The sequence below is a fragment of the Wyeomyia smithii genome, chromosome 2 (assembly GCF_029784165.1).
Source record: "Wyeomyia smithii strain HCP4-BCI-WySm-NY-G18 chromosome 2, ASM2978416v1, whole genome shotgun sequence".
NCBI lineage: Eukaryota > Metazoa > Arthropoda > Insecta > Diptera > Culicidae > Wyeomyia > Wyeomyia smithii.
In genome coordinates this window covers 247,669,276-247,681,995 of record NC_073695.1, presented here as the reverse complement: position 1 = coordinate 247,681,995, position 12,720 = coordinate 247,669,276, and the positions used below count along the sequence as shown (strand labels likewise).

At 36.7% G+C, this 12,720-nt stretch overlaps 1 protein-coding gene across 5 annotated transcripts in view; it reads right to left on the bottom strand.

Moving 5' to 3' along the window:
* The window catches only part of LOC129722561 (mucin-2), a 381,740-nt gene that overhangs the window by 91,911 nt on the left and 277,109 nt on the right, over nucleotides 1-12,720 (bottom strand). For all 5 annotated transcript variants that reach the window (XM_055676131.1, XM_055676129.1, XM_055676132.1 and 2 more), the window contains one exon: nucleotides 10,502-10,805. In XM_055676131.1, coding sequence (XP_055532106.1) covers nucleotides 10,502-10,544 — 43 coding nt within the window. In that variant the 5' untranslated portion in view covers nucleotides 10,545-10,805. The remainder of the gene's footprint in view (nucleotides 1-10,501; nucleotides 10,806-12,720) is intronic.

Genomic DNA, 12,720 nt, shown 5'->3' with positions numbered 1-12,720 from the left:
GCATAATGGCTGGCGTAACATCAAATATGACTGTGGTAGCGGCGATGAAGTTTCAGTTTTAACTTCATCGTCCGTGTTTTAAGGTTGGGTATAGGTAAGCGTGTTGCGATTGCATGCAGCAGTAAGGAATTTTGTGTCAATTTTCTGTTACATTCCGAATAGAATGGAAGAGCCAGACTGTTTAGGAGTTTGAAAAAAATACCTCTGATGGGTTAGCAAGTGCACAATCAAAAATTAATAGGCCTAATGGCGTAAGGAACATTATGTTCATGAAGAAAACCCTCAGGTCTCGATTAGCTTTCTTCGTAATTTTGTAATTCATTTTCAGTAGTATGCAGATTAGTACTAGTAAATTCTACAATTATTTTTATTCGCGATTCTGATTAAAAATCGCTAATCATATTTTTTTGATATTCATATTCGTTTCACCATTATCACTCAGTCGGTCTCGAGGTCTCGAGGCTGGCCTAGCAAGCACGTCGTCGTAGGTTCGAGTCTCGGCTTGAGAGAGGCTGTTAGTGTCAGTAGGATCGTAGCGCTAGCCCCGCAATTGTCCTGTACACTTAACAGTTGGCTGCGAGGACTGTGTATAAATAAACAGAAGGTCGAGTTCCGAATCGGATTGTTGGGGCACATTTTGCATGTTGAAGGATAAGTACAACGATACACCGTGCCCCAGTGCTGAGTCGAGAAAATTTTCAGCTTGAAAAGCTCCTTCGCGCCTATTTTCAAATCTGGGCGGAGTCTGACATGCGTAATTACAGAGGAATCGCATTCCGAAACTCCATGAGGAATTAGCAATGAAAAATATTTGCTCAAGTCAAAAATCGACAGTATGTGAAGTAGGGAGAGCGAAAAATAAGCGAACTGGAAATCCCGTCGGGATGCGGTATATTTTTCAAAATCTGTATCATATTTCCAGCTCGCATATTTTTCGCTCTCCCTACTTCACATACTGTCTGCTTAATGAACTTGCGTGTTAACGGGTAAAAGCCGTTGTTGAAAATAGAAATTTAGTTCAAAAATCGAATAACAGACAAACAAGACGGCTTTTTCAAAGGCCGCTCTACATCCACAAATTTACTCATTGAATGCAATGGATAATGGGAAGCATGTTGAAGCTCTCTATACAGATTTTTGCAAAGCATTTGATCGTATTGACATACAAATGCTACTTTTTAAACTGCAAAAAATTGGAATTGAGTATGGTCTCCTGAAGTGGTTTGAATGGAATACACTAAAGTCACTTTTTACGCGGGAGATACGTACCGCGTAAAAAAACGCGTTAACTCCGGAATCCGCGTAAAAAAACCCGCGTAAAAAAACCGCGTAAAACGCGACCTTAGTGTATTCAACAAACAGGCAACAAATAATAAAATGGAAAGAAGTCAAATCCTATTTAAGTTACAACAGGTTTTCCCCAAGGCTCCCACTTAGGACCACTTCCCTTTGTTTTGTACGTAAACGACATTTCCTTCATCCTCAACAAATTTAAAGTTTTAATATATGCCGACAACATGAAGCTGTTTTTGAAAATAAAAAACCAAGAAGAGATCAATGTATTTCAGAATGAAATCCACACATTATACATCTGGTATAAGAAAAGCCTACTGGAATTAAATGTGAAAAAATGCAATGTAATATCCATAAGCAGAAAGTTAACAACGCTCAAAATTGTAATTGCATTAGGAAATCAGCATGTAGAAAAATGGGAAAAAGTTAGGGATTTAGAAATAACCTCAGATTCTAAACTCAATTTTATCGAACGCTTTGACACTATCATACACAAGACAAACAACATCCCTAGTAACAAAATTGGTTATATCAAAGTTTTATAGCCCTTTTTTGGCTGTAATAAGTACTATAAAACTTTAATAAAAACCAATATTGTTACTTGGGATGTTACAGTTTATCAAACGCTTCTGCTACAACTTTCGAGACCCGTACACTATCAAAACTTTGTATATTGCCTATGTGAGGTCAATAATGGAATTTTGTAACATTGTGTGGTCTTCTTCTCGTCCTGGCGGACATGAAGAAAGAATAGAATCAGTACAAAAGCAATTTCTACTATATGCTCACCGTAAGTTAAGTTGCAACTCGCTTCGTCTTCCATCGTATGAAGCTCGCTGCATGTTGATTGACATTCAAACATTAAATTAATTCCTCCCGGTGGACAACTGCCTATATATATTCTAAAAGTCTTGTATGGACTGTGGAAATTGGACAGAAATAGCTGCCCACATGTTATGTGGATGGTCCCTTCCATTCCTCGGGGCTAAGGACACAAAATTAATTTGTTTTATGTTTATGTATAGTTAATAAATTAATGTAACCAGTCTACATATGATTGACGAAATAAATAAATAAATAAATTTTAGACAATTTTGACAGTCCTGATATTTATAATGTATTTGAAGTTTTTATATTTTTGTCATTTTACAAATTTTCAAATTTTTGACATACATGACATTTATAACATTCATTACATTTATGACGGTTATGACATTTATTAAATTCATGACATTTATGAAATTGTAGACCTGTATGACATTTATGAAATTTTTGTCATTTATGACACTTACGACAGCTAAAATACCTACGACATTTATGACACCTATTATATTTATTATATATATGACGTTTATGATATTTTTGACATTTATGTCATTTATGACATTAATGGCATTTATGACATTTATGACATTTTTGACATTTATGAAATTTGACATTTATGACATTTATGACACCTATGTCATTTATGACGTTTATGACATTTATGACATTTATGACATTTATGACATTTATGACATTTATGACATTTATGACATTTATGACATTTATGACATTTATGACATTTATGACATTTATGACATTTATGACATTTATTTATTGTTTTTTTATTCTCGCTTATTTTCCGTCGGTCTATTTCCGCCACTGTTGTGGCCAATCACCGACGCCCAGGGAGGCGACTCCACACCCAGGACCCTAACTCACGACCCGTTTATTAACGGACCGGCGCCAACGGCTTTACTTCCTCATGCGATGGAAGGCGTGATAACAGAAATTTTTCGCCTCAGAAAATCTCCCGGTTTCGGCTAGAATTGAATCTAGACCAGTTGGGTTGGTTGTGAGTGGATCACGCCACCTCACAACCATCGACACCTATGTCGGCGGTGGGATTCGAACCCAGGCGTCGAGCGTGGTTGGCGGAGACGTTACCAACCACACTAGGCCCCCGCTCTTATGACATTTATGACATTTATGACATTTATGACATTTATGACATTTATGACATTTATGACATTTAAGACATTTATGACATTTATGACATTTATGACATTTATGACATATATGACATAAAGGACATTTAGGACATTTATGACATTTATAACATTTATGACATTTATGACATTGATGACATTTATGACATTTATGACATTTATGACATTTATGACATTTATGACATTTATGACATTTATGACATATATGACATTTATGGCATTTATGGCATTTACAACATTCATGACATTTATAACATTTATGACATTTATGACATTTATGACATTTATGACATTTATGACATTTATGACATTTATGACATCTATGACATTTATGACATTTATGACATTTATGACATTTATGACATTTATGACATTTATGACATTTATGACATTTATGACATTTATGACATTTATGACATTTATGACATTTATGACATTTATGACACTTATGATATTTATAACATTTATGACATTTATAACATGTATGACAATTATGACATTTATGACATATGTAACATTTATGACATTTATGACATTTATGACATTTATGACACTTATGACATTTATGACATTTATGACATTTATGACATTTATGACTTTTATGACATTTATGACATTTATGACATTTATGACATTTATGACATTTATGACATTTATGACATTTGACATTTATGACATTTATGACATTTGTAACAGTTATGACATTAATGACATTTATGACATTTATGACACCTATGTCATTTATGACGTTTGTAACATTTTTGATATTTATGAAACTTTTGACATTCATGGCATTTATGACATTTATGGCACTTATGACATTTATGACATTTTTGACATTTATGACATATATGACTTTTACGATATTTATGACATTTATGACATTTATGACATATATGACATTTATGACATTTATGTTATTTAATACATTTATGACATTTATGACATTTATGACATTTATGACATTTATGACATTTATGACATTTATGACATTTATGACATTTATGACATTTTTGACATTTATGACATCTATGACATTTATGACATTTATGACATTTATGACATTTATGACATTTATGACATTTATGACATTTATGACATTTATGACATTTATGACATTTATGACATTTATGACATTTATGACATTTATGACATTTATGACATTTATGACATTTATGACGTTACTCACTCTTAATACGGGTCGCTTTGTTGTAGGGACTTGAGTGCTGGAACATAATGGAGAGAAAGTAAGAACGGAAAGAACGACGTAAACGATTAAGTGTTTTCCTGCTGTCATTAGAGATACCGCTTTCCGTGCAACGCACGTGCCTTTTTAATAAATAGTCGTGTAAATTAGTCAACGGTTAACTCGAGAACAACATTCGAATTATTATTTATCTCACGAAAACATACGAAATTCGTTTAGCGGTAGAGCTCAAAACTTTCGTCTTCTGAGAAAAGCTCTCATGCTCAATTTCAACTCAATCTGAAAGCAAGATTTGAAGTTTCACTTCATCGACCGATAAAAAAATTTAAATTTATAAAATTGTTGAGATCGATTTTTTTAAAACCAAATGTCTTCAATTTATTGGCACCCTTTTTTTCTTTTTTTGACGTGGGACTACGTCTTTGTTTTCTATATTGGGATGCATTCTGTAAAACTGGAAATGAAACTGGCAAATGTTGCGTCAGATTTCAAACGTTAATAACAGCATAACCACATGATGGATAACAATAACCAATATGTTGTTGGATAGATAAAATGTATAACAATTTTATAATATGCTAGTTATCACTCTAATTTTATTGCTAAGCGGTAAAATTGATAAAAAGTTTCAATAACAAATTTACGCGAATAATGAACCAATTAAATGCGAGTATTCCTAGCACAGACGACGTGAATGGACACCATCCGTTCCCTGTGATATTCTTTGTATCAATAACGAAATAAAAATTGTCAGAGTCTCCTCGTCCCAAAAGGTCAATTTATGTTTGCTTCCATGAATGTAAGACTAATTTGATGTCTCGAAGGTAAAGGTTTTTCGAAAAGTTTGAAAACAATCTTCTTTCCTTGAACAATTTCTAAACCTGCTTTCAGAACCTTATAAAAACTGATGTCTTGAAAGAAAACATGCCGGTAAAAGCAACAGTACCAGTGGAGTAAAGAGCCGCAGGTCTCTCGTCGTCTATGATTGCAGCGGTACTCTTCTATTCGTACATTTCAGCGGTACACTCCTATTCGTACTGCAGCGGTACTATTTGTACAGCAGTGGTACACTTTTGTTCGTACATTTCTATACGTGTGCAAGCGAAGTTGAAACGGCAATGCTGCTGTTGATGGTGATTGAAAGTTTATCTCATAAATATGATTACCATCAAATTACTCAACAAGAATTGTAAATTTTTGCAACGGATATTTATTTAATTTTATCTTCGATATTCACTAAATAATCGTGACCGGATAGTATCGAAAGAGTAAATTTCTAAATATATATATATATATATATTAATAAAAGAGTAAGAGCCTGCTTGTGATTTTTTTGTTTATTTACTAAGATTTATTCAGAATCTCTTTTTAGATTTCAAAATTGTTAGATGAGTTGTTATTTTAAGCTTTACCATAATAAACGTATATTGGCTGTCTTCGTAATACAGCAAATGTAGTTGTAGGTAAATGAAAAAAAATTGTCAAGCAAAAAACAAAAATGTTATTGCGGATTGCTACGAGTTTTTGCTGGAACTTGTTATTAATTTTTTTTAACATATCTTCTTATGTATGCCAATTAATGAACCTTTGTAAGGGCTTCCATATTATTTTGAAAGTAAGATCCATATTATAAATTTGATTTAACTCTGATGTTAAATAAGACAAAACCTTTCATTATGACAACGTAAGTATTATTGGATTTGGTTTTTGAGGATATAGAGTTAATTCTGACTTTGACGCATTACGAGAAATTTTTGGTGCTTCTTCTACAAGCACGATATGCTTGTGCCTTATCAAATACATGTTGTTTGCACAAAAAAATACTACAGGCATTATATCGTTAAATATAAACGATTTTCCTTCGAGTGTTATTGAATATATTTCAAAAATTGATATCCAGGGGAGGCTAAAAATAAAAATACGTACAGTCGTTGAGCAAAGACATTGATTCTATCTGCAGACTTTGTATATTTTGTAACTAAAAATCCCCTAATTACAGTGTTTAGTCCCACGTCACCATTTCATACAACCCTAGGGCTGTATACCTTGTAGTATTATTAGAGAGGCTTTCAGCCGTTGGCTGGTTCGCCTCCAAACTTTGGCACCCTAATAAAAAGTATTACAGAACCTCAATATAGGAAAAAAAGGAAACTAAAGTCTCTTGGAGGGTCATGAACTCATCCCCCGCACCCTCCTCGGTATGCGCTACTGGTCGTTACATATTCGTTAATTGTTTCCCTTTTGTCGTAGAACTACGTCTTACTGAAACATTCTGGGATGAAATGCCAAAAACTTCGAAAGCGTCTCGGAAAGTGTTTCATTTGAATGCTAATAACTTTCTTGAATCAGTTTCCAACGGATTTTCTTCGTTCTTGACGCAATAGATTGAAAAATTAGCCAAAAATTACATTACCATTTTGAATCCCTTTAGGGCCGCCACATTATTTTCAGAGAATTGTTTTATTAGTGTTGGATAATAGTTACTAACATTAAAACATTGATACAGTTTGCACGTAAGGGTTACTGGGGCCGGAGAAGGTTATTATGCTAGCTTGAGACCCTTCTCTGCTCTGGCAGAGAGGGCTGCCGTACATATGAAACATACATTTCTGCATTTTTCAATAACTTATCAAACAAATGGAACCAAATTTGACACCAGGTGGTTACATGGAACAAGATATGTTTTTATGGTGGTTTGATACCACTTCCTCTTCAGAAAGTGAAGGTTTCAACATGAAGCACAATCGTTCAAATCTGTCCACGTGGTATGTGATGGCCCCAAATGTTTTAATGATCATTCGACACCCTTCCTACTCTGGAAGGAGCGGGGACAAAATAATATACTTTCATGAAAATTTTCAGCCAAATCAAAAATTGGCGATTGAAATTATATCATCTATATTGTTTATATTTTGTGTTACACACTAAAAACTGAATCTCGAGCTCGGCAAAAAACATCCGAGTTCACTCGGCAACTTTGGATTCAACCGGTATTTCAGCAAAAAAATGCCGGTTGCCGACAGTTGTGAGATCATTTTGCCGAGACTTCGTCCCAAAAACTAAGCTTGACGAATCTCGTCTCTATTTTTTGCCGAATTTATCGTTAAACACTGTTGATGCCGAGGTCAGCAAAAACATAACTGGTATCTCGGCTCAAATTTTTCTCGTTGCCGTGTTTCGGCAATACAGCTGTCATTCTCATGAACGAGTTGCCGCCATTTTTCTTAGTGCAAATTTATGCGTGTTACGGGTGAGCAAACAGGAATCGGATACAAGTTTGGCTGAAATTTGTGCAAATTACAAGTGTTTACAATCCGGTAGCCGAAAAAAAAGTAGTACAGTTTAAGGGGAAGTGACTGGAACTCAAAAAGTGTAGTTTCAAATCGTGTGAATACAATATTTTATATGTTTTAGGGATAGGCATTAGACGTAATTTTAGATTAGATGTTTAGCTCAATGCTCTACTGGCGAGCAAGATAAAGATAAGTATTCAAGATTTAGTATGAATAAATTTCCTTACTTACTGAAACTCATCGAGCTTATAATTTATCTTTTGAAAGAAAACAACATGATTCACAGCAAAACTATTTTCTGCGATTGGATTCCACTGAAAAAACGGCTCTTTACTGTGCCGAACATTCAGCTTATATAACCGAAAGGTAGTTAGACTGGTTTGCCGCTTCTCGGCTGGATTTGCCGAGAGCACAGTCAACTGTGTACCGCGAATCTCGGCATAAAATGACATCTGTCAAATATTGGTTTTCCGAGATTCTCGGCAAAAGAGATTCAGCCGAGATGGTTGCCGAGCACTCGGCTGTCCAAATCTCGGCACAAACAATGCCAAGATTCGGCGAAATTTTTTAAGTGTGTAGTTCATAGTTTAATCATACACTTTTTCTTGATTAAAGATCTTATTACTAGTTTTCATGTATCAGTCTCTAGATTCTCAATTTGGTCTTCAGGAAATAAGGAAGTAAGGGTAAATTATTACCAATTTAAAACTAATTGAAAGTTTGGAAAGTAGATAGGGTATTTTACCAATTCTCGGCAGTCTATGTCAGTTGTTATGATTTAAACTGCCATCCTCCTTTAGTGAGTGACCAACTTCAATCTTATTTTCCTACCATATCGATCTTATTGATGTTATTAAAAAAGGTGAGAAAAGGTACACAGAGATTTAAAGTTCAATCGTATAAATTCAAATAAAAATTCAAGCATCACTTGGTTCTATTCGTCAGTAGCAAAGAGAGAGAGAAAGCTTGTGAAATTACACCAAGGTCTTCTTCATGACGCCATTAGTCCCGCTTACTTCTAAGCAAATTGATGTCATTTCTGTAGGTGGGTAAGATGCGCCTTTGTATAAACGATTGACGGATGCTCAATACATGTTGTCGTTTGCTGTAGGTATCGAAGTATTTGCGCGGTGCGCAATGCTTCCGTACTTGCCGCAAAATATGTTTAAACTCTAAATCTGATTTCTATATCTGTTTAATTAATAACGTGATCATTTTGTGTAAAAATATAACAACATTAGTTGATGCAATTCAATAAACATCTAAAAATGGTATGTTCTCTGATAAATAATAAAAACGGCGCGATTTGCAACAACAAAAAAGTACTACCAACAACACACCATTAACATGCGGTGCTGAAAAGAATCTTTGCTTTGTTTAGAGCTAAATTTTATTCTAGTATCTATCCCGTAGATCTTATTGATCTAAGGTTTCAAAATGCATAAATTATTTGCTACCTCTAGTGAAGGCGAACAGATGTGAATTTCTAGAGAAAATGATAATCAAATATCGCTAGCATCGAAGATGTGTTCCGAGAATGTTTTATTCCAAGTTTAGTTCCATAGTGAAATAAAAGCAGTAGAGCAAATTTAACTCGGTACATACCATACAAGAATAAAAACAATGGACGAATTTGATATAAACTCAACCACTCAATTTCAAGTAAAAAAATATAAATAATTTTACGCAGCGCAAACCCTTTACTTTGTAAGTGAAAATGTCGAATGTTAACAAACCATCACGAATAGCGATGTAATGCATACTTTTACCAGTTCCACTCAACTCCGTCAGACGCTGACCCTCTTTCTGTGCCGCTGCCTGACCCCTAACTGACCCGACATCCCCGCAGTAGCATCACCAACTTTGTTCGTGGATTGCACTTTTGTCCTACTGCTGCTGCTGCTGCTGCTGCTTCAACTCTACCAGCAACAACCAAACAAAAGGACAAAACTGCTTTTGAGATAAAAGGAAAACAACACGCAAACGTTTAATCAAGAGCAAATTACTCTCGGTGTGCATCGAGCGTATCCACCCGATCGTCCCGGTCCGTCCCGACAGGGCCCCAGCAGCCCAGCCAGACATTGTAGGACTCATTGTTCGGCAGCACCGCCGGGATCGGGAACCGGTGTGTGCGGCAGGCCCAAGCAAAAGGTGCAGGAAACTGACGTAGAAGAAAGGACTCGCTTTGCGGGAAAGTTATGCATAGCTTGACGGTTTCGATAATTAATCACCTCGACTCGGCTGGTGCTCCGAAGTCCTACTACGTACGGCTTCCACCAAGGCTGAACACCGGCGACGATAGAAGCGACGACGGAAAGGAAATCAATTTTCACTGTTTGGTATCGCAAGAAAATATTCGTTCACTTTGAATTACTAATAAGGTTTGCTTGGCTGGCTGCTAGCGGTAGGATGGATGGAGTTAGGAAAATTAATGGTTCTTTGCAGGGCGGGAAGGAGAGTAGTTTTCGAACAGCTTCTCCCGTTTTTTTTTTGCTTTAAATTGTTTCCAGTGTTCACAATGGGTAATGAATGGAAGCCTACCGCTGGATACCCGGCAATCAATTCATTCTTTTGGGGCGTGCGGTGTAAATAATGACAGCTAACTTGTCGTATTAGGTGTTAACTTGGTGAACGCAATCGATTTTTTACTCGACGTAAGTGCGATCGGTTGTCATGTCAATCCTGTCAAATATTGGCCGACGATTCAGTTGACTTACCGTTTATCAACACGCAGAATAGTATCTCCAAGCGGAGTCCCATCGTTAATAAGAGGAGGATTTTTTTTTTCTTCAGGCACTGAGGGCAGTCTGAATACGGTCAGATCTCTTCTGTCTGTCGTTTGAAGGTGATATCCAGGCGAGCTTAGCAATGAAGCATCGCTTGTTGCACACTGTCAGCTCGACTCGAAACTTGCTATCCGTTACGGGTTGAGTGCTGTCACGCGGCAAGCGATTGTCGCGCAACACTTAGAATACGAGCAACCGGTTACAGGCTTTGGATGTTCTAAAGGTGAATGACTATCTGTAAAAGAAATATAGAAAGAGAGAGATAAAAAAACATGTAATTGGTTGAAAGTGAAAAAATTACAGCTCTTTAAACATGTTATAAAATGCGCCGTAAAATCTGGTGTCGAGTTAATTCGCAAATCCCAATCACACGGCGACAATAATTGACAACACTACTAGGCTCGCCATAACTCCCAGTGCTACACCCATTTCCTAATGAGACTAATTAAAATCGCTTTTCTTTCACTCCGGCCCGAGATCACTTACACTCCGGCCGGTACAAACAACTTGGGCTTAGGCGGAGGGAACACCCAAGCCGTTAAATGCCTCCGGTACCCCATTTCAGCACACAAGAGCCGCAGCAATCCGGATAATTGCCGGTATTCGTGTGCGGTTCTGGCGACTGCGGCAGGGCCTTTTGATGCCGGCCCTACGCAAGCCCACTCTATTCTACGAAGCCGACAGCGGAGATAAAAAAAAACATACTCAGCCCAAGTATAAGAGGTGCAAAGAAGGGAAAAAAATCCGCGTGACTGACGAGCGTCGTGATAATTTGTAAAACATTTCGCTCATTCCGGGCACGTCTTGCGGACAGGGCGGGTGTCTGTTTCACTTTCGTTGCAACCGGCGAAGGCTGCCGCGGGTCGCCACGCGCTGGCACGCCCCAAAAGCCGCCGCAAAGCCGCTTGCTAGCCGAAAAACCATCACAGTGGCGCAGGTTGCCAAGGTAGCAGCGTTTGTCGGCAAAGTAGCAGAGCTGATCCGTGTTGGACATATGTCCAATTAGTTTGGAACCTTGCAATTGGTGCTACATCGCGTCAGAATGGTTGATGCATTCTTATAAAAATCGTTGTGGTGGTAATAGAAACTTCTGGGCATCGTCCAAACTAAAACAGGTTTACACCACTAAAATTTCTTTCATTTTGAATTTGTCCCATTTTAGGGATGTTTTGGATGTTTCTCCGCATAAGATAAGATGTCTCATTGAGTAGTCTAGCATGATCGACTTTTCAATTTGAATTAGTGAAGATCCTAAAAATTTGTCCCGCCATTCGGAAGGATAAAATTGGGAAAACTCGGATTATCTGTTGTTTATAAAAACTTCACACAAATATTGTCAGGAAATTTTGTTGGACGTCGACATTACCTGTAAACTTATTATTCATTCAAAATAATATTTTGTCAATTTTTGTATCATGCAGAAACCGTTCCGTCCAATTCGCAACGCTCAAACCTTCTCGGAAACAAATGTGTGTATTTCTGTTTATTAATATTTTTTTTTGACTTTTTGTAGAAGTCAAGTCAAAATTATTCTTGCTTTTTCTCTTCGAATCTAGGAAATACATTTGAATTTGATATTATAAACTAAAGTATAATGCCCAAAAGTTATCGATATAACACGCAAAAGTTGAAGTCTTGTACAATCATTGTGTCTACCCGATTCGCACAAATGTTGCACTTAAATCGCACAATAAATGTGTGAAACGCATAACGCAACAGTTGTACTGCGAATACATTGACATAGAATGAAATCAGAATATATATCATATACCGACACTTTATTTCTCACGTCGAGTGTATTAGTGACTGCTACTCATGGAGCAGTGCAAGCGGCAAGTGCAGTGCAAGCGACGATAGAAATTCCTCTCTCGCTCGTAGAATTTCCTCACATACAATTTGCAGGTTGCTCTTTCGCTTCTCTTTCGGTTCGGATTGCGACGCGCAAGGCGATATCTCGTTGCTTTACGAAATGAGCGAGACAGAATGGTTTTGCTTCTCGCTCGCTTTGCAATGCTGCTTGAACTGTTTAGGTGTAGTAGTTTGGAGCTGCCGAATACATTGGAGAAACGCTAGATCATTAATTGCGTTATGCCCAACACGCAATCATTGTACTGGTTCCGAATTACATCAACAATTGCTCTAAAAACGCA